General features: G+C 36.8%; 1 protein-coding gene and 1 pseudogene across 2 annotated transcripts in view; one reads left to right on the forward strand and one right to left on the reverse strand.

Annotated features, from left to right (window-relative positions):
* Positions 1–23,132, forward strand: part of STRN (striatin) — an 89,212-nt gene that overhangs the window by 12,636 nt on the left and 53,444 nt on the right. For both annotated transcript variants that reach the window (XM_029937959.1, XM_029937960.1), the window contains exon 2: positions 19,253–19,356. In XM_029937959.1, the coding sequence (XP_029793819.1) occupies positions 19,253–19,356 (104 nt within the window). The remainder of the gene's footprint in view (positions 1–19,252; positions 19,357–23,132) is intronic.
* LOC115290163 lies at positions 10,030–11,153 on the reverse strand (annotated as a pseudogene).

Consider the following 23,132-nt stretch of genomic DNA (forward strand, 5'->3'; position numbering starts at 1 on the left):
AGTTGGACGCTCAACCAACTGAGCCGTCCAGGCATCCTTTTTAAATTTTTTTATTATTTATTTATTTATTTATTTTTGTTCTTATTTTTGAGAGACAGAGAGAGACAGCGTGAGCAGGGGAGGGTCAGAGAGAGAGGGAGACACAGAATCCGAAGCAGGCTCCAGGCTCTGAGCTTGCTGTCAGCACAGAGCCCGACATGGGGCTCGAACCCATGAACTGTGAGATCATGACCTGAGCCAAAGCCAGAAGCCGGACACTTAACCAACTGAGCCACCCAGGGACCCCCCCGCCCCCAGGCGTCCTTTTAAGCATTTAATTCTTAATACTGTTGTTGCCCTGGTTCAGATCCTCATCATGTCATAAATGGGTGACTGCAGTAGGGACCCTCTTAATTTTTACCTCTGGACTCTTCCCTGGCCAAGCTATTCTATGCAGTATTGCCTCTCAAGCATGTGAAAATAATGATTTGTTCAAGATAGTCTTTTGTCTGGGGCACCTGGGTGGCTCAGTCTGTTAGGTGTCTGACTTCGGCTCAGGTCATGACCTTGAGTTTCTTAAGTTTGAGCCCCACACTGGGCTCTGTGCTGATAGCATGGAGGCTGGAGCCTGCTTCAGATTCTGTGTCTCCTTCTCTCACTGCCCTTCCCCTGCTTGCACTCTGTCTCTCTCTCTCCCTCCCTCAAAATAAATAAACATTGGGGTACCTGGGTGACTCAGTCTATTAAGCGTCCAACTTCAGCTAAGGTCATTATCTCTCAGTTTGAGCCCCGTGTCAGGCTCTGGGCTGACAGCTAGCTCAGAGCCTGGAGCCTGGCTTCGGATTCTGTGTCTCCCTCTCTCTGCACCTCCTCTGCTCCTGCTCTGTCTTTCTGTCTCTCAAAAAGTGAATAAATGTTAAAAAATTTTTTTAAAAAAGATACTATTTTTTCTTTTTGCCTATAATAGGTTTCAAATCTCTTCCCTGATTAGACTGTTTATATTTCCTACCCATTAAGGTACTGTTTCTAAACCAACATAGTTTAATCTTGCTTTGCACATAAGCCACGTCTACTTTTTTTTTTAAATTATTGCTCAAAAAGTTTCGTCATTCTGGAATGTTCTTCCACCACCTCATAGTTTGTATTATTCTTTCAGATTTATATATTCTTTATTCAAATTTAGCTTAATCCCATTTCCAACATGAAAAGGTTTTGGTTTTGAGTGCTCCTTTTTTAGTATATGTGCTGCCGAAGCGCACACATGAGTGTTCCTTTTTTAATACTTGCTTTTGTCATTTGGCACTTAGGGTGTGCTATCTTTTACTGTTTACTTGCTTTTTATGCATCTATTCGATTAATTTAACAAATATTTATTGGGCACCTGCCACATGCGGGTGGTTGTCGGCATTGGGGATGTGGCGCTCACTGGTGAGGGCAGTCTGTTCTCTTGGAGCTTTCACAGCTTCCTCGGTACCTTATTATTGTTTTTTAATTTACTTCTAACACCTAGTGCAGTATCTGTTACCATTATGTGTCAATAATGATGATATTACAATTGAGTTCAATTTTGCAGAAAGGAGCTCCTGACTAATAACACAGAAAAAAACCTCCGCCTTGCTGGCAACCAAAAAACACTGATAACTATAGAGAAATGGATAATTATTCTGGAGGGTGAAGCTATCTTTTGGAAGGTGGCCATTGTCTTGAATTCAATTATAAATTTTTAAAAAATTAGCCAAAGTAGGAGCACCTGGGTGGCTCAGTCAGTTGGGCTCAGGTCATGATCTCATGGTTTGTGGGTTCAAGTCCCATGTCAGGCTCTGTGCTGACAGCTCAGAGCCTGCTTCAGATTCTGTCTACCCCTCTCTCTGCCCTTCCCTCACTCACACTCTAACTCTTTCTCTCAAAAATAAATAAAAATTTTTTAAGAAATTCACCAAAGTAATACTGCCTTCGAAGATATTAATTCAACGGTATATTATCAGTCTCCCATGCAAGTAAACAAAAGGCAAACAGAAATTAAAAAAATACTCATTGTCTTGGAATCAGGACTTAGTTTTGTTTTCCACATATCATTTTCAGTTCTATATAATCCCAGAATGTTAAATTGTCTCCTTGTGTAGTTAAGGAAACTGAGGTTCAGAAAAGTTTAATAAGGTCACACAGATTAGTGAGAGAACCAGGAGTAGGAATCTCCCAACTCCCATATCAAATAAAGAACACTGAAGCTTTGTACAGTATAGTTCAATGATTGATGTGTGTAGTTCTGGTCCTGAGGGTCAAGAAAAATTATGTTCCCTGGCTTCCCTCCCCCAAATTAAAGCAGGAATTTATTGATCTTTAAGATTCAGTGTACATCAAAGCCTAAATTTATCTCGGGTGTTTTTAATGTGTGTCTAGTAAGTCTTTACTATTTTCCCTACTTCGTGTTCTCTTGTTTTTTTGTTTGGATAAAAATGGTTACTGTGATATTTTGACTTAATTTTATATATATATTTTTTATGATGTTTGAAAATCAGGTAGTTGTTATTAAAAGCTTGTTTTTAATAAACTTGACTTCCCTAGTTAAGGAATCTATACTGATTTTTAAAAAACATTTTTGTAAGTTTGCTAAATTGTGAATTATAGAAGAGATTTAGAGCATGACTCACTGACTACAAACCACCAGTTTTTCTACAAAAAAGTTTTAATTTTTAAATTTTTATTAAAACATTTTAAATATTTTTTTATTTTTGAGAGAGAGAGGGCAGGGGAGGGGCAGAGGGAGAGGAAGACACAGAATCCAAAGGAGGTTCCAGGCTCTGAGCTGATAGGTCAGAGCCTGACATGGGGCTCAAATTGACAAACTGTGAGATCATGACCTGAGCCAAAGTCGAATGCTTAACCCACTGAGCCACCCAGGTGCCCCAAGAAAGCTTTTTTGTTGTTATTTATTTTGAGAAAGAGAGAAAGGGAGAGAGTATCCCAAGCAGCCTCCACACTTGTCAGCGTCACCTGGGTGCCCCTAGAAAGTTTTTATTTGTTTGTTTAAGTTGATTTATTTTGAGAAAGAGAAGGAAAGAGAATAGCAAGCATGCTCCACACTTGTCAGCACAAAGCCTGACGTGGGACTCGAATCCACAAACTGAGATCATGACCTGAGCCGAAATCAAGACCTTGACACTTTTAACCAACTGAGCCACCCAGGTGCCCCCCCAAAAGAGAGTTTTAAATTTTATTTAGAATTTAAATTTTATTTACACTTTATTTTTAGAAACTGTCTAAATTTTACTTTCAGCAGTATTAAAAAAAATTAGGAGCTGGACAGTGGTTAAGGTGGTAAAAAACAGATTTTAATCAGGTACCATTGCAATAGTGGGAAAGAGACCTCAGTGTAGAACTGGGTCCAATTCTGAGTACTACTAGGAAAATTGGGAATTTATAGCCAGGGCAGAGTGTGTGTGTTTGTGGTGGTGGTGTTGTCAGTGGATGTAAATTATTGAAGAGGAAACATCAGGGGTAGAGGGATTCTGTCTAAATGGACTTGACAGGATTCTTGCTGAAGGCAGACCAGGGTGACCAAATGTCACCTGGGGTACAGGAGGGTTGAGGAATTTATCAGATATATTGAGAGTGATGAGATATTGAAGGTGAGGGATTCTTGCCAAACTGACCTACAGTAAGATTGTTGCAAAACTGGGGGGTGGGAGGGTAGACATGGAAGTCTAAAGATCTGGCCTAGTAGAGCTCAGAGGAGCCTGATTGAAGTTTAGTCGAGGAGAGAATCTTTGTCAGAAGAAATTGTTTCTTTAAAATAAGAATAGGTGTAAAGGGGCGCCTGGGTGGCTCAGTTAAACACCTGACTTCAGCTCAGGTCATGATCTTGAACCCACGGGGCTCTGTGCTGACAGCTCAGAGCCTGGAGCCTGCTTCAGATTCTCTGTCTTCCTCTCTCTCTGCCCCTCCCCTGCCCATGCATGCTCGCTCGCTCTTTCTCTCTCAAAAATAAATAAACATTAAAAAAAGAAAGAAATAAGGATAGGTATGTATATAAAATACAAGATATTCAGAAAGATCTCTGGTGTCTCCCTCTTTCTAGTCCTTCTCACAAACCTGTTTAGAAATGAATTCTACTAACAATTAGTTTGTGTCCCTACAGAATTTGATGTTTATGCACACATAAACACACATACTTGGGCTTTTTATTGAACTTACATTTACCTTGGCAATGATTGCTTACTGCCTCTCTTGTTCAATCTATTTTTACATCCATTCTCATGTTCTCCTTTCATTTTTCTTTATCTTTGTAAAATATTTTTTTCTGTGCATGTGTTTTTTATTTACAAAAATGAAATTATGTCATTTTTTTCTCCTTTTAGGAAGATTCTTTTGCGATATTTTATGTACATTTTGTCCTGCCTTGTCTACTGCCTATAGGGCGTGCCCACCTTAATAGTAAAATCAGCAACATATAATTTTACATTTCAGTCTTAACTTCCTTTATTATAAGGTCTTTAACTCTCTAGCATCTGTATTTCCTTGAGATCTGTTAGTGTACCCATTTATGTTTTAAAAATGATTGGTTTGTACATAATTATTTTGTCTTTGTGAGAATGAAATGACTTATTCAGAAAAACATAACAGAAAGAACTCAATAAAAATCATTTCCATTAATTTTACATATTCATATATATTCAAATTTTATGTATTCACATATACATACATACGTGTATACATATGTGTGTGTGTGTGTGTGTGTGTGTGTGTATGTATGCTTATAGTTCCTGTACTTACTTTTAGTAATTATGTAACCCAAACAGGTGTTATTTTTGCTTATTTTTTTTTGTCTCAGCACACAGGAAAGTTCAGAAGAGAATTCACCAAACCATTCACATTGGTTATATCTATGTAATGGGATGAGGGTAAAGGAATGGATTTGTTGTTTTTTACTTTATATGTGCATATAAAGTTTGAACACTTTTCCCTAGTTTTTGGTATTTTTACTGAAGAAGAATTTTTTTAAAGCTATCAAAATATAGCTTATTGAACTACTTAATAAGTATTTGGATGGTTCTGTTATAGGGCAATAGTCAACATATGGCAAAATAGTCAATAATTATCATCAAAGAAGTATTCATTAAAGCACTGAAATAGTCTTTTCTGTTTATGAATTTTTAAAAATCAGTGACAACACCCAGTGCTGGGGGAGATGTGTTAAACTTTACTCTCATACATTGTTGTTGGGATTATCAACTGTCTGTCAGGAAACGTACTTTGACCTAGTAATTCAGTTTGTTGCGGTTTATCCCAGAGAAATAAATAATTCCCTTAAAAGTCTAGATGCATGAAAGGCAACCTACTGAATTGGAGAGGATATTTGCAAATGGCACATCTGATAAAGGATTAGTGTCCAAAATATATAAAGAACTGATATAATTCAGCAGTCAGAAAACAAATAATCTAATTAAAAATAGGCAAGAAGACATGAACTGACTTGAACAGACACGTGAAAAGATGCTTAACATCTCTCATCATCAGGGAAGTGCATATCAAAACCACAATGAGATGCCACCTCACACCTGTCAGAATGTCTAAAATCAAAAACACAAGAAACAACAGATGTTGGCAAAGAAACGGAGAAAAAGGAACCCTCTTGCACTGTTGGTGGGAATGCAAAGTGGTGCAGCCACTGTGGAAAACAGTATGGAGATTTCTAGAAAAGTTAAAAATAGAACAATCCTATGATCCACTAATCGCACTAGTAGGCATTTACTCCCCAAAATACAAAAACTAATTCAATGGGATGCATGCACTCCTATGTTTATTGCAGCATTGTCTACAATAGCCAAATTATGGAAGCAGCTCAAGTGTGCACCAGTAGATGAATGGGTAAAGAAGATGTGGAATATTTCCAGCCATAAAAAAGAATGAAATCTGCCACAACATAGATGGATCTAGAGAGTACAAAGTTAAGCGAAGTAAGTCAGAGAAAGACAAATACCATATGGTTTCACTTATATGTGGAATTTAAGAAACAAAATGAGCAAAGAAAAAGACAACAAACCAAGAAACAGACTCTGTGTGGAGAACAAACTGATGGTTACCAGAGGGAAGTTTGTGGTGATGGGTGAAATAGGGGATGGGGATTAAAGAGTACACTTGTCACAATGAGCACTGAGTAACGTGCAGAACTGTGGAATTGCTATATTGTACACCTGAAACCAGTATAACACTGTCTGTTAACTATACTGTAATTAAAATTAAAAACTTAAAAAAGAGTCTATATACATGAAGAACATCATTAGCAATTTATTTTGTAATAGGTAAAAGTCATATTCTGAATGTCCAACTATAGTGAAATGAGTATTAGAAAGTAAACCCTGTTAACAGTGAACATAAAAGGTCCTATTTTTCTCACAAGTCTGGTGGTGAGTAGTATTTCTCTCTGATACAAGTTGGTGCGGTTATAAAGTGATGACATAAGAAACTAGGCTTTTTCTGTTACTCTCTCCTGCCATCCTTCACCCTCAGTGTTGGCGTATTGTCTTCTTTGTTACATTATGGTTATAAGATTGCTGTAGTTACAGACATCAAGACCACAGTGAAAAGTAGCAAAAAGGTTTGCTTGAGTGTTTTTCATTGTGTCCCCTCTATCAGTGAATAATAAGCTCTCCCCCTAAGTACCATCTCCCCATGCCCAGCAGGTATCCATATAGATCTCATTGGCTACATAGCCATGTTTGGCTACTACAGAATCTAAGAAAGCATGAGTTTTGCTTTCTAGACTCTACTTCTAGTAGGAAGTTACAAGGTGGAAAGGGGTTGGGAATGTGTATTTTGAGTAGCCAGTCCAGAAGATCTGTTGCAATGGTTTAGGAAGTCTGGTAACTTTACTTGAAGGTCTGTAGTACACTCAATGAAAATGATGGTATAAAAACAGTAATAACACAGAGAATTAGATTAGTTACATACTGTGGTTACCACAATGCCTGGTATTCAGGAATGCTTATTTTCTTGCCTCCTGACTGAACATTAATTTAAGTGTCATAAAGTAGTAAAACAGTATTTATATACAGAGGAGTTTTTCTTTAATAAAAAATAATAAGTACTCTTGGGCTTCAGAGAAGGGAGGAGTTACTTTGAGCTAAATAGGCCAAGACTTGACATGGATAGAATTCAGAATTTCAGAGGAGCATTTGGGGAGGAAGTGGGGATAAAGAGGAGAGCATTAGCCAAGCTATGGGACTGGGAGAGTTCAGGCCATATTTTAAGATCAAAAGATTGTCCCCTGTGATTGGAACACAGGATGTGTAAGAAGGGAACGTGGAAGACAAAGCTGGGCAAGTGAGTTGGGAATAGATTGTAGATAAGCCTTAAATTCAATTGGGAAGAATTTGGGCTTTAGTTACATAGCATTGTAGATTTATAGGTTCACAATGTAGACCTATCGAATGAGTGTTTAAAATTGTTTTTTAATGTTTTTAAATTTATTTTTGAGAGACAGAGAGACAGAGAGAGAGACAGCGCAAGCAGAGGAGGGTCAGAGAGAGAGGGAGACACAGAATCTGAAGCAGGCTCCAGGCTCTGAGCTAGCTGTCAGCACAGAGCCCAACGTGGGGCTTGAACCCATGAACTGTGAGATCATGACCTGAGCCAAAACCGGATGCCCAACTGACTGAGCCACCCAGGCGCCCCTCGAATGAGTGTTTTAATATGAAAAGTGTTGCTTCTTGAAGACTTTCTTTAGAGACTATCAATCAAAAGTGAATTTAATTGGTGTAAAACATGTTCAGAACTGCTTTGAAGTTTTCTGACCATAAAGAAAATGATACATTGTAGAAAACTTTTCATTGTCAAGGAGTACTTTCTGAGACTTTTTGTGAATCCTTTGGTTTTAAAATTCAGAAATCTTTGTGTGGGAACCGTGCTTCCTCTGAATTTTATTTCCTTTGAGAGTCATGTTTCATATATGTATATGTGTATATATATATATATATATATATATATATATATACACCCCTATTAAGTTAATATTCTTCTCAGTGATAATGAAAGTTTTATTTCTTTTGATGAATAGAATTTGCTCAGGTTGGAACACTTGCTGAGTCAGTTTAATGATTTTTTTTTTTCTGTATAGAACAGTTGGTGGACTTGTTCACATTCATAGTTACAAGCTGTTACCAAATATGACATTTTCTGACTAAGAGCTGTCACTTTCTTAGTACTTACATATTTTTTTCACTTCCAACACCACCGCTAGCCGTTTGGCTTTCTTTGGGGTTGGGAAGAGACTTCTTTGATAAAGAAGCTCTGTTTTTAAAAAACTGTTTTAGAGTTACTGCTTTTGACCTTTGAGATGTGAATCCTTGTTTAGGTTAGCATTTGCTCAGGATCTGGCCTGTAGCCTCACATCATCTTAATGGAATGTCTTCTGGGTGCCTCTCAAACAGTGATAACTGTGAATGCTACATCTTTGAATGTCAAGTTTATTATATTGCACATCCACAGATTCATCGCTTGACTAATATCTTATTCTCTCACTCCACTGTGTATATTTATGAATAAGTACATATTTTTTCTTTTTTCCAGCTTTACTGAGATATAATTGACCTATAACATTGTACAAGTTTATAGTGCATGATATGTTGATCGCATACACTTGTATATTACATATATATATGTGTGTAAACTTTCTACCCCTTTGTGCAAACATTAGAAACATTTGTAACGATTTGAGAGATAGGAGGACATGCGGTTCACCGGTTGAGGGCTAGCGGAAGCTTTGTGAGGAGTCAAAAAATCTGATGAGCAGTTATTTATATTTTGCCATCCTCTGATAATGTGTGTAATTAATTTCATGTTTTAAATGTGGATTTGACCAGTGGAGAGTTTCTTGTGTAGGACAGTCTGTTTCTGTAATCATGTGTTTAGGGATGGAGGGATTGCTGTGCAATCTCCTGTAGAACTTCAGACATAATCTGTCATCTAAAAAATTCCTTATCTGTTTTGGAAAGGAATGCTCGATAAATGAAAATAATAGCACAGTACTTATATGAGGAAAATTTCAGGCAACTCATTCATCTGTTAAATGATAAAGCTAGCTGTAATCTTGCCATTTGCAACTACCTGGATGGAACTAGAGGGTATCATGCTAAGCGAAATTAGTCAGAGAAAGACAAATATCATATGACTTCATGCATATGAAGACTTTTAAGATAAAAAACAGATGAACATAAGGGAAGAGAAGCAAAAATAATATAAAAACAAGGAGGGGGACAAAACATAGGAGAACTCTTAGAAATATGGAGAACAAACAGGGTTGCTGGGAGGGTTGTGGGAGGGGGGATGGGCTAAATGGGTAAGGGGCATTAAGAAATCTACTTCTGAAATCACTGTTGCACTATATGCTAACTACCTTGGATGTAAATTTAAAAAAAGTAATAAAAAATGTTAGATTTAAATATAGTTTCTGAGATGAACATCAGTTTTGTAATTGACCCCAGAATTGAATAGGTATCCCACTGTGTTTTGTATTTATTTTTATATTCACTGCTTTTGCCTTTTTAAAAGAATTTTGTTGGGGTGCCTGGGTGGCTCAGTCGGTTAAGCCTCTGACTTCGGCTCAGGTCAGATCTCACATTCGTGGGTTCAAGCCCTGCGTCAGGCTCTGTGCTGACAGCTAGCTCAGAGCCTGGAGCCTGCTTTCGGTTCTGTGTCTCCTACTCTCTCTCCCCCTCCCCCTCTCATGGCTCTGTCTCTCTCTGTATCAAAAAAAAAAAACAGTAAAAGAATTTTGTTAATTTTACTTATTTATGTATATTTGAGAGAGTGCATGTGTGTGTGTACACGCATGCGCATGAACAAGGGAGGAAGAAAGAGAGAGAGAGAGAGAGAGAGAGAGAGAGAAAGAAAATCATAAGCAGGCTCATGCTGTCACTGCAAAGCCTGACATGGGGCTCAATCTCATGAACCATGAGATCATGACCTGAGCCTAAACCAAGAGGTGGATGCTTAACCAAATGAGCCACCCAGGCCCTCCTTGATATTATTTTTAATATATTTAAATTACATCTATCTGGGATTAGTAACAGCATTCATTGATAGTGGCTCATTATAAGATACTGTATAGGAAATCTTTAAATTAAGCAACTGTTTCTTATGATATGCACCATTTTCCTGGTTGGTGTGTTCATCCAGAGATTTTCTTATATTGTTCTTTAATTCTTCAATTCCTTCTCGCATAATTGCAGAAATGGGGATGATACGTTGGAACTCTATAGTCCTCTCTGGAATCATATTTTTCTCAAATGCAGAAAATCTTTATGATTCTGGAGTTGATGCATCAGTACGTGGAACTTATCTTGGGCACCTGGCAAATCCATTTTATTAACTGCCAGAAGTGCAGGTTTTGTCTGAAGTTCCTCTTTGTACAACTCCAACTCTTTTGTAAGCAGTATTATGGTTTCAAAGGCAGTTCTGTATTGAGTTTGGGAAGAAAGCTGAAATCCAGAAATATCGACAACAAAAAGTAATTGTCTAGTTCTTTCTATATGCTTGAGGATTTTGTGGCCCATTCCTTTGTTCATATGATCAGCTACTGATAACCTGTCTGAAATCATTATACATAATCTTTCCAAGTTCAGGCTTTAATGTTGTAAATGCATAATCAGCAATTGCAGGTTTTGCATGAGAAACCTGACTTAGCAAAGAGGATTTTCCTGCATTTGGGAATCCTACTAGATCTGTATCAGTGATAAGTTTTAGATCAAGGTGAATGACTCGTTTCTGGCCTTCCAATGGTAAGAAATTTATAAGTAATTTACCACCAAGACCTCCTTCAGCTACCAAAATTCTGTCTTTCTCTTTATTGAGTTCTCCTATAATTTTACCATTTTCATCAGTTACTGAAATACCCACAGGTACAGGAATTTCACAGTCTTTTCCTCTGGAGCCTTTCAGTGCACTAGCTCGACTGTTTGCTCCTTCTCCAGCCACAAGCCGTTTCTGAGGATATTTGTCTTTAAGTTGTTTTAAAGTCATTTTCTTATGGGCTGCAACCCAGACGTCACCACCTTTTCCACCTTCTCCACCTAAACGAGGGTAAACCATCCCACCATTTCTCCCCTCGTGAAGAGTCTTAGATTATCAATGAAGTTTCCATACTTTCTGAACCACACACAACCGAACCGCACCATAACCGTGACGTGCCAGGGCTGACTCCCTCGGAAAGTGTTGCTTTTGCCTTTAATTGTGTTTCTGGTTCTAGTTACATTCAATATATCCTACTGGCCCATGTGTGTTGTATTCAGCATACAGTGGTTCTTCTATTGTACTGTTTTGTTTTGTCACTATCATAGCCCTAGTGTCAGTAACTGTGCCTGGTACAAGGTAGGTGCTCAGTTAATATTGTTAAATGAGTAAATGTGAACATTTCATAATTTACAACTAAAATCCTCAGTTACTAGGAGACCCCATATTCTGGTCTTAGTTTTTTTCTTTAAAAAGTTTTTTAATGTTTATTTATTTTTGAGAGAGAGAGAGAAAGCAAGACAGCACAAGCAGGGGAGAGGCAGAGAGAGAGGGAGACACAGAATCCAAAGCAGGCTCCAGGCTCTGAGCTGTCAGCACAGAGCCCGATGCGGGGCTCGAACCCATGACCCATGTGAGATCATGACCTGAGCTGAAGTCGATCCCCAACTGACTGAGCCACCAGGGTGCCCCTTAGCTTTTTTTCTATACATATGTGTTCTGGTCTTGTACCCTCACTAGATTGGAAGTGCACTGGGAGTAGGAGCCTGGTTTTATGTTTTTCCTTTTTTCTTTACAGTAATTTGGACTGTGGTGGTTATTCTCTAAAGATGTGATTAAAAACATTTTTTTTAATGTTTTTATTTCTTTCTGAGACAGAGGGAGACAGAACTTGAGTGGGGAAGGGGCAGAGAGAAGGAGACACAGAATCTGAAGCAGGCTCCAAGCTCCAAGCTGTCAGTACAGAGCCTGTCAAGGGGCTCGAACTCACGGATCAGGAAGTAATGACCTGAGCTGAAGTCAGCTGCTTAACCGACTGAGCCACCCACGCGCCCCTCTAAAAATGTGATTTTAACTGAATGAAAAATGGTCAGTTTTATTTTATTTTTTATCACAAGACTACTAAAAATACAGTCATAAACAAGAAATTTGGAAGAGAATCAAAACAGCTTATGTGTCTGTCAGCTTGAGGGCCTATATAAGACTGTACTTCTGTGGCATAGAGAGCTGGGGTTCTGGGACAGCTCTGTTTCTTGCTCTTTAACGGCCTATTTGCTTTATTTTTGGCCTTCTAACTATGTCACAGATGGTGTAGGTCAGTGGTTCTCCAAGTTTTGTCCCAGAATAGCATCATTAGCATCACCTGGGTACTTGTTGGAAATGCAAATTCTCAGGCCCATTCCAGACCGAGGATGGGGCCCGGCGGGGCAGTGTGTGTTCCTGCAAGTCCTCTCTGTGATTCCTGTACAGTACAGCTTGCTGGCTCCCAGTGGTCACACTGTCTTTAGGAGAGAGGGCTGCTAGAGGCAACAGTTGTATGCCAGAGAAAACCACTTTGCAGCCTGAATGTAAGAGAACAGTGTAATCCCAAGTTTTTCAGAGGAACAAGTGTGGTTTATAAGGGTGTTAGGATATAAAGCAACATATTGAAACTTCATTGTGTGGTATTAGCTTAAGTCAACCGTGTTATTCACTTTTACTTTCCAAGGATGTCTCTTGTTGTTTGTGAGTATATGCTCAAATTGAAAGTGAGAAGCTTAAATTGGTCGTTTCCTTATACTATAAATTTTTGTAAAAGTGAGTGCTCTTTCCCTCCCATTGCAGATGAGCAAGAAACACCTGAAAAGTGTCCAGCCCAAACTAATATTTCCCGTATTTTTCTTTATGAATATACTTTACAGTGATTTCAGTTTTGAATTTGAACCCTTTTAAAACTTAAGAGTACAAGATAGTTTAAATGGTTTCAATAAATTAAATGGTACATTTAAAATGATTTAATTGTTTATTAGATATTCCTGTATATACAGATAAACCTTAGATATAACAGATTTATATTCCTTAGATATAGCCTTTTGACAAATTGGGATTGAAAAATAATACAAAAATTAATTTTTGCTTACCACATAGACTTAAATTATAAAATACTCAGTTATTGTTGTTTTTATGTTTTTTATTTTTAATGGCTAGGAAATGAAGGCCTAATTTAGGTAAGTAATGTAAAAATCTTATAAGGCTTGTGGGCTTTCTAACATTTATTTTCCTTGAAGGTAATTCCAATTTTCTTTTCAAAAATATGTGCCATTACCACTAGGTTTCCTTGTCCAGATGAACAGATGTATGATGATTTATAATTTAAAGCATTTTATTTGCAATACTCGAAAGCTATTTCATACCTTATCTACTTGATCATACTGAATTTACTTCATTTTTCTGATTTTTTCCTCAAGATTTCAATTGCATGTCATAATCTTTTGTTCCCAGAACTTTGGAAAGTTCAAAAGAGTTCACTCCAAGAATGTTGAGGTGACGTTAGTGCAGGCAGAAGGAAGAGTTTTAGAAAGTCGGCAGGTTGTAGCTTACGTAGTTCATAGAGAAGTAAACCCATGCAGTAGAAAATTAAATAACTGAATTCATCACTTCCGTATTACTGGACAGTATTGGCATCTAGGAATATATTTGCAATCTAGAAACCTTTCTCTCATTTCAGAAGGAATTCTGTTTCAGTGATGTGCAGGGAGAACTTATTCTCAGGGGCCCTTCGGACAGTGCGTTTTCTGTCATATCCTTGTTGCTGATACTCCACTGTATTGCGTCTGTGCCCTGAGTTTCCCAGGTGGTGACTCATCTGGTCTTGGACTATTATCTTGGTTCGTTTGTGAGAATGCTGTGCTCTGTAGGGGCATAAACTCACTCTCTTGGTGCTTCTTTTTTTCCTCTTTCATAAAAATAAGTATTTAGATTGAAACATCTAAGACAGAGTTTGCAGACTTGTGGCTTGTGGAGCCAGATCTAGTGAATTCATTTGTTTGGCTGTAAAAGTCTTTAAATGTTTCAATTAAGAGACCTTTGTGCATAGTAACATGCCTATAGTACATGTAGCATTCAGAAAGTGCGAGGAGGGACATATACATTTAAAGGTAGTTTTCACTCCATTCTTCTTTCTCTCAACCACCCAGTTATTTTCTTTGGAGACATTCAGAATGACTACATATTTGTGAATCACTCCAGAGTTATTACTTACACAGAGAAGCATAATAGTATATTTACTTTTTTTTTTAAACCAAATGGTTACAAACTACATACATTGTTCTGTGTTTTGCTTATATTTTTCATTTACCCTATTGGAAATTATTCTATATCAATATAGTAAGAACTGTTTCCTTTGTAACAATTGCATAGCATTCTTTTGTATAGATGTAGCCCATTTTTTCCCCTGTTTTCTTTCTTTTTTCCTTTCTTCCTTCTCTTCCATTCTTTCTTTCAGTCTTTCTTCCCTTCTGTCTCCCTCTTCCTCCTGCCTTTTTCAGTTAAATAATCCAATTCACACAATAGTATCTTACCATATTAGAAAAACCATTACCTGGGATTTACTTTTTATTTGAAAGGGTAGAATTTATACCAGTTATTATGTTTTAGACTCAGGTGATTTTTATAGAAGAAATTAGTCTGTCAGAACATGTGTTTTAAGATCTTTTGTTTCTTCTAACTTTCTGAGTAGAGTTTTCCAGAGGGGGAAAATTTAAGAAATTGACTTTTTCTTCCTCTCTCTCTTTTTTTTTAAATATATATTAGTTGAGGACCTGATTTTCTACTAGTTGTATTCAGAATTAATTTAACCAGTTCCCTGTAGATGGGACATTTGGATTATACATACATTTTGGAGTATATTTTTTCAATATATCATTTCATACATGTGCAAATGTACTTGAAGGGTAATGATCTAGAATTAGAATTGCTGAGTAAAGAGTTGTGTGCATTCAGAGCATGGATGGATGTTACCAAATTGTCCACTGTCGTAAAACTGGCAGGTGCTTTTTTTCCTTAATATATTGTTTTATTACATTATTGATCTTAGTCTGATAGGAAAGGGGAAATCTGATTATAATTTCAATTGATATTTCTCTTACATGTGACATTAAAAGTCTTTTTAATAAGTTTGAGCTTTTTGTGTTTCCTTTAAGTCAACCTGCCCTTTGTATGTTTTTCTATTGAGTCCTTGATTATTATCTATTTGTAGGTGCTCTTATTATATTAAGACAAGCAAACGTGATTTGTAATGTGACTACATTTCCTATTTTGTTTTGACATTTGTCAATAAAAGAATTATCAGTAACTTTAATTGCTCTACATGTAAATATTTTTTGAGATAAATTTTTATTAGTCTTTTATGGCTTTGGGTTTTGTCTTATTCTCAGAAAGGCATTCCTAACCCTGAGATTATTAAAAGCAAACCCTACCTTTTCTTCAAATACTTTGGGGTTCCTTGAAAAATTTTTGTTATTTGTTTTGACGTGAGAAATATTTTCCAGATAGCTGCCCATCAACATTGATTGAATAATTCACGTTTCCGCACAGTGAGCTGCAGTATCCCCTTCAGCTTATACTAAGTTCCTGTATATTTTGGGTTTTTTTTGGATTGCCCATATCAGAGCTCTCTGTTCATGCATTAGTATCACCATTTAAGTGACTGTGGAAATATGCTTAAAAAGTTTTTTTAGTGTAATTATTTATTTTTGAGAGACAGAGACAGAGCACAAACAGGGGAGGGGCAGAGAGAGAGGCAGATAACAGAATCTGAGCAGGCTCCAGGCTCTGAGCTGTCAGCACAGAGCCTGATGCGGGGCTCGAACCCATGGACTGTGAGATCATGACCTAAGCCAAAGTCAGACACTTAACTGACTGAGCCACCCAGGTGCCCCAGTAGAAATGTTTTTAAAATATTTCAGGGATTTTAAATAATATGTTTATTCTGCTTATTTAATTTTCCACTTGTACTTTAGAATCATTGTGTGCTGTATTCTTTGCATAGGTTTTAGTTTTTTATTGAAAGGTTTGTTCTAATTAGCTTATTTTTGTTATTATAAATAGGATAGTTTTCTGTCCTTATATTAACTGTTTTTATAGAAGTTCATGAGTTTCAACTTTTTTAACTTATTTATTTAGAGAGAGAGCACATGTGCATGTGTGCACAAGCAGGATAGAGGGAGAGACAGAATCTCAAGCAGGTTCTGTTTTCTGAGTGCAGAGTTCAGTATGGGGCTCGAACTCATGAACCAGTGAGATCATGACCTGCCAGACTCAGGTGCTTTACTGACTGAGCCACCCAGATACCCCTTACGGGTTTTAATTTATTTTAATATGTAGCCACTTTACCAAAATTCCTCTATTTTAAAAAATACTGTGTAGTCAAGTTTCCTTGGATTTTCCAAGTATCCACTTGTATAATTTGCAATAATGATAATTTTATTTCCCCTTTTCTGTTTTTAAACATTCTTTCTTGACTAATGGCATTGGCCACCACCTCCAGAATATGATTAAATATTTGTGATGAAAATGGACATCCTTGTTTTGTTCCTGATTATTGATACCTCTTGGGTTTCTCTATGCTGACTTTGAATTGAACTTGTATCTTATCATATTCAGGAAGTTGGCATAGTGTTTGAAAATTAAAAAATTTAGATCTTGTATTGACAGAGTTGTCTCAATGGTAATACACAGAATTTTTATCTGAACTATTTGAGGACAAGTTGTCAGCTATTATCTGATACCCTGTGTTTCCCATCAAATACTTTAAAATAGTTTATTTCCTATAAATAAGTACTTATGTAACAACATATAACCATCGAAATCAGGAAGTTACACTGATATTTTACTACTATCTAATCCTCAGACCCCATTCATGTTTCATCACTTGTCCTAATAATGTTCTTTTTATAGCCAAATCCAGTTTAGAATCATACATTATACTTGGTTTTCATGTCTTTTTAGTCTCCTTCACTATAAAACAATCTTTCCCTGACTTTTATGACCTGATACTTTTGAACATTACAAGAAAGTTAATGTAAAATATCCCTTAAGTTGAGTTTGCATAATGTTTGTTTCTCTATGATTGATTTTGGGTTATGCATCTTTGGCAGAAATATCACAGAGGTATTCTGTGATCACCAAGAAATAGTACAACACAAATATTCCTATTAATCTTTTTTGTTTTTCTTTCCAGGCAACTCTATCTTCTCTATAGTCTTTCTCTTTAACAATTCTGAGTCTTTTATATTTATTAATATTTAATCCAATATGTGAATTGACTGGAAGATGGAGAAGCAAGTGGACTGGGAACACAAGAAGTTGTTGGGTTCAGGAATGAGTCACAGTGAAGATTTTCGAGTATTATGGGTTGAAGTTTCAGAATCATCCGGGGACCGAGATGGTGACTGAAATATAAAACTCGCCAAAGGATATGCAGTGAAAGACATTCATCATTAATTTTATTATTACTTTGATTACATAATTATGGTGATTATTGTTTTCATTAAAGCCATTTTGAATTCTGTTCCGAAGTATTGGTTGGTCAAACAAGTTGTACTATCTTATCCTTTTTTTCAGGACTTCCACTTTTGTCAGCATTTAATGGAATTATTATTATGTTTACATAAAATAATTGCCTTGTAGAGTACATAATTTCAAAAGGTTTCATGATCATTAAGTGTAGGTAGTATAGGTATTTGATGCCTTTTCCTCTGTGTATACAATTGTTTTTGGACTCTTTTTAATTCAATAAGATCAAAATAATTCTTTTAATTGCAAGGTAACTTTTAAGAGCTTACTGAAATGAGGACAAAAACAGCACTACCTTCATCTTCAAAGTTATAAGATGGTTGGTGAATTGGATATTATGTTCGTTATGGAAGGCAGCTATGCTCACCACTATACCACCAACACATTATATTTGTTATGGTATTGAAAAAACGGAAAGGAGTGTTATTCAAATGAAGTAGAAATCGGTTTAGAGGCTCACTCACTAAACCTTAGTTGGACAATCCATAATTTCTTAGGGATGTGGTAAGGTCATCATTAAATATAATTTATTGCTTACTTAAATAGAAAGCACTGTGGGAATATAAATAACATTGTCATTGTAATAGAAATGGGAGAGCATATGAGAACAGTGAAATTGATAGAGCAACTCTTTAGGGCCCTTAAATGCCCTATGAGTTACTTTAACAAGTTAGTGTTTGCAACACAGTTTCAGTTCCTTAAGGGGAAGAAACTATTTCAATTCTAAGTGTCTTTTTAGATTCTCTGGAGAGCCACTTCTTTCAAACTGTTTTTCCAAATACAAGAGTTTTGCAGTTTGTTTACATGTTAAACTGCAGAGTTCGTTTTTGTTTTTGTGTATTTGTCTTTAATTATTCTTTGTAGGGCCTACAAACCTATGGAGGACCATTGTCTCTGTTTTTTTCTTTTTGAACTTTCACCTTTTTTCCTGCTAATTAAATCTAAAAGGAGGGGCACCTGGGTGGCTCAGTCCGTTAAGCATTCCACTTCGACTCGGGTCATGATCTCATGGTTTGTGGGTTTGAGCCACAGATTCTGTCTCCTTCTCTCTCCCCTCCCCTGCTCATGCTCTATCTCACTCTGTCTCTCAAATAAATGTAAAAAAAATTAATAAATTTCTAAAAGGAGGTGGCGTGAAAGGTAGGGATTGAGAAAAGGCAGCTACTTTTCATTTGTAGGGGAGGTCCAGATTAAAGTCTCTCAAGACCATCTTACATCCATCGTAAGATTTAAATATGCAGTGAAACTCTGAGAACTGTTACTTTGCAATAATAGTACAAGAACTCACGATTTTATTTTCTCCCATCCCCATCTTCATTCTTTATAAGAGAAACCCTCTCAATGCCACAAACATTTGAGCAAACTATACTGTATACTTGGCATGTCTGCATTTATATTGTTTTAGAGTATAGACTATTAGAGGATATGCATTACCTGTTTTAACATCCCTAGTCTGAAGTAGAATATATATTACAAAGAAAAAATTCCCCCCCTTGCAATCAGTCCCTTTCTATATACTTACATACTTTGTGACACACACACACACACACACACACACACACACACACACACATACACACACAGAAAGGCAGCATATTTGCATCTAAGTCTCTATCTCCCAAAGGTTCTTTCTTCAGCTATGTTTAAAACTTTTTTATTTGATCTAAGCTGAGTTTTGCCTTTTTTTTTTTTTTTCCTTTCCTCTGCTCAGGCCCAGATTGCCTTCCTTCAGGGGGAAAGAAAAGGTCAAGAAAATTTGAAGAAGGATCTTGTGAGGAGGATCAAAATGCTGGAGTATGCTCTTAAACAGGAAAGGTAATTTAGTGAGATGGAAGATTGTGTTCGTTTTACAGATTGGACTCATTTTTTTGTTATTCCTAAAACAAATCCAAATTTTAATACTTTATACTTTTGAATTCAAAAAAATAGTATCTGTAATGCACATTTACAAATGGTTGTAATATTTAATGGTATTATGAATGGTTAATAATTATGAACAATAAACTGATTAATGTGATTTAAAAAAAAAAAATTTGGCAACATTTTCCCCCTGCCCCGTCCTTTCTTAAGAAACTTAACGTGCTTCCTGAGCTGTCATTACCTATTTCTTTATGGGATTGAAATCGTTTTTGAGTTGTAAAGGAAATTTCTGTAATGCCTTTTTCCTCATCATCTGGTATTATTCAGTTTGGTGTTTTTTCTTTGGGGAAAAATGCAGAGTAGAATGAGAATCTTTTTCTAGACTTTTCTGGTATTTTGTTCCTTTGCTCTAGCGATTCATCTCTCTCCACAAGTGAATCTTCTCTTTCTATGTTGCTAGTGTCTAACATACTCACGAATCTAAGTTCGGATCACAAGTAAAGGACAACAGGTCATAGATGAGAGTTTAGGAAATTTTTGTATGAATTATAAATGTATATGTTTTAACAGGTGGTGGTCTTTGGAAATTTTTGTCAGCAGCATGAGACAGTTGTTTGTTTTAGGTAATTGAGTACTTGATAGGCGATACTGAAATTCTGTTTTTGCTTGTTTTGATCACATGCTTTTTTCATTTTTTTAAGTTGATGAATTAGGCTGCTTGCAAAACTGTCATAAAATAGCATTTAATAGATAATATTTATGAATATCAAGAAATAGATTAAACTTTATTAGAACTTGTTTTTGCCTTTATGTGGGATCTTTAAATGGCACAAGAAAGTGAAAACAAGTTGACCTCTTGGTAAAAAGATGATTCTTTTTATTCCTTGAAAGGTTGATTGGAAGCTATATTGGAGAGATGATGGGGGTGAGGAACTACTTTTAAAAGTAGTTCACAGTTTGTGAATATTTGAGATTTTAAGCAATTTAAATTACAAAATGTCATCAAAGAGGAAGAGTAGTAACATTAATAATGGCAACTTTATTAAGTGCACCAGGCCCTGAGGCTTAAAAACTAAGTAACTTGAGTAGAGTTGCAAAGTTGTTTTAGAGCTGTGATTCAGATCCTGCAGATCTGTCTGATTCTGAAGTCTGTACTCTTTACCAGTACATGATTCTATCATAATCCAGTGGGATTAAAATATACAGGTCCTCAGGTAATTAAGGATATTGTGTGTGTGTGTGAGAGAGAGAGAGAGAGACAGTGAGAGTGAGTGAGTATGTGTGGCCCTTCTCATTAAACATATTTATTCCTCTGCCCACCCACTTAAGCACTGTGCTGGAACTGAGTATACACAAGGTTACTGTCATTGTTCTTAGGGGCTCAGAGTAGCGGGAAGCAGACTTGTAAACCACAGAAGTGCAGTGCAGTATCATGAGCGCTATGGGAGACGTCTGTACAGGGTACAGTGGGGTCACAAAGAGGGGAGTGGTTATTTGGATCTGGAAGGTAGAAGTGAGTAGAAGTGAAGATATAATAAAAGGAGGTGAGACTGGAACAGCATCATAAAAATGAAGGTGTTTGCCAGATAGGCAAGGTTCAGAAAGTAGAGAGGGTGTGTTTGGCAGGGGACAAAACAGTTTGGTGTGTTCAGAAATTTGCAATCACTGTGTATGGAGGGTAAGATGTTAGTTGTGATTTGATAAGTGATAATGCTAGACATGGGCAAAAGCCAGATCATGGAGAGCCTAAGGAGTTCAAACTTTTATCCTACATACAATAGGAAACATCGAAAGTTTTTCAAAACCTTTTATTGTAAAATTTCTCAAGTTAATAGAAGTTGCAAGAACTACATGCCCTTGACTCCGACTTACCAGTTGAAGTTGTGCTGTGCTGATATGCTCCTTCTGTAGATACACTGCTTTTTTCCTGAACCATTTGCTACTTAGATGCAGGCATTATACCTCTTATGCCCCTAAATACTTCTGTATATATATTCTGCGAGCAGGGACAGGGACGTGCCCTTACATAATTAAAACTCGTTATCAAATTAAGGAAATTTACTGTTGACATAGTTCTGTTATTTACTGTAGCCCGTATTCATATGTTCCAGTGATGATCTTTATAGCATTTTTCCCAACAAATATCCTAGTAATGATTTTATAGTATTTTTTTTCCTGTTCTAGAAATGCACATTGCACTTAGTTGTTGTGCAGTTAGTGTGAAGTGGATTTTAGAAGGATTGCCCTGACCTCAATATGGGGGATGAACTGGAAAGATCTGTTAATAGAACCAGGAAGCTTCTAATGGTCCAGGATGAGAAATTATAGCATAGTAGCTGGTAGAATAGAGGAGGTAACAGCTATGAAATGTTTTAAATAGAATCCTGGAGAATTGGAGATGATTGAGTATAGGGGATGAGGAATAAAGATAATTCAAGAATGATTTCCAGGTTCATTCTTGAGTGAGTTTTGTTTGAATTACCAAATGAATTAAAGATTAGGAAATAAGGGTTGAGGGATGCCTGGGTGGCTCAGTCAGTTGAGCCTCTGCTTCGGCTCAGGTCATGATCTCACAATTTGTGGGTTCAACCCCCACATCGGGCTCTGTACTGACAATGCAGAGCCTGGAGCCTGCTTCGGATTCTGTGTCTCCCTCTTTTCTCTGCCCCTTCCCCGCTTGTGCTCCACCTCTTTGTTTCTCTTTCAAAAATAAATAAACATTAAAAAAAAAAAAGAAGAGTTGAAAAGCAGATACGAGAGTGGGGCTCATGACTAGAGATGGTTACTTGGGGACCAGTGATACTGTGGATAAAGTTACAGGAGTAGTTAGAACAAGCAGAACAAGTGTTGTGGAAAGAGAAGAAAGAACCAGCCAGAGCCACAGGGAATGGAAAAGTTTGAGGGAAAGGCAGAGGAAGGAGAGCCAGAAAAGGAATGATTGGAGAAGGAGGAGAGAGCAGTATATTGGACGCAAGCTAAAGAAAGTAGGAGTTTGACAATTGCTGGTGCCACACACACTCCAAGGAAGTTGTAACCTAAAAGGAGTCGTCCAGATCTGCTAGGTCCGAGCTTGTGGCTCGCCTTGCCCGGAGAGCTTCAGGGGGCGGGGGAGCAGGAACACAAACCAGATCACAGGGGTTGGCGGGGTGAGAAGGACAGATAAAGTGGAGACAGATAGGGTCGCTTATTTTTTCAAGCAGTTTGACTTTGAAGAACAGAAGAGATAAAGAACTGGTTGGGTCTAGGGAAGACATTCTGTTTTGTTTCAACTATTGGTATTCTCCTGGAAAGATTTTGTAAATCCAAAACAAAGTCACTGATTTTATATCTTCTGAAATTTATGGAATGATTTGAGATTATTCCTGATACTATGGGACTGAAGTGTAATAAATCAAGGAATAAAAAAATAATTTCTTTGTAGATTAGAGTCTTAAACATTTCAGTTCTTTAACTCTGAAATTATTTTTCTAATGCCCTAATGCTAGGAAGTCTTACAGATTTTAGAGTTCTAGAACATTTCAATTCTTTTAATTTTGAAATTATTTTTCTAATGCTTTAAGCAAAGAATTTTTTTATTTATTTTCCATTTTAATTTTTTTTAACATATGCAGTTATTTTCCATCATTTACAATACAGTAGTTACAATGACACTCCAAACAGAAAAGCAAAGTAAAAAATCAAAACCCCAACTTCTATTTCATGTAATTAGACTTATACAGAAATTAGAAGGT

The sequence above is a fragment of the Suricata suricatta genome, chromosome 4, assembly GCF_006229205.1.
Source record: "Suricata suricatta isolate VVHF042 chromosome 4, meerkat_22Aug2017_6uvM2_HiC, whole genome shotgun sequence".
Taxonomy (NCBI): Eukaryota; Metazoa; Chordata; class Mammalia; order Carnivora; family Herpestidae; genus Suricata; species Suricata suricatta.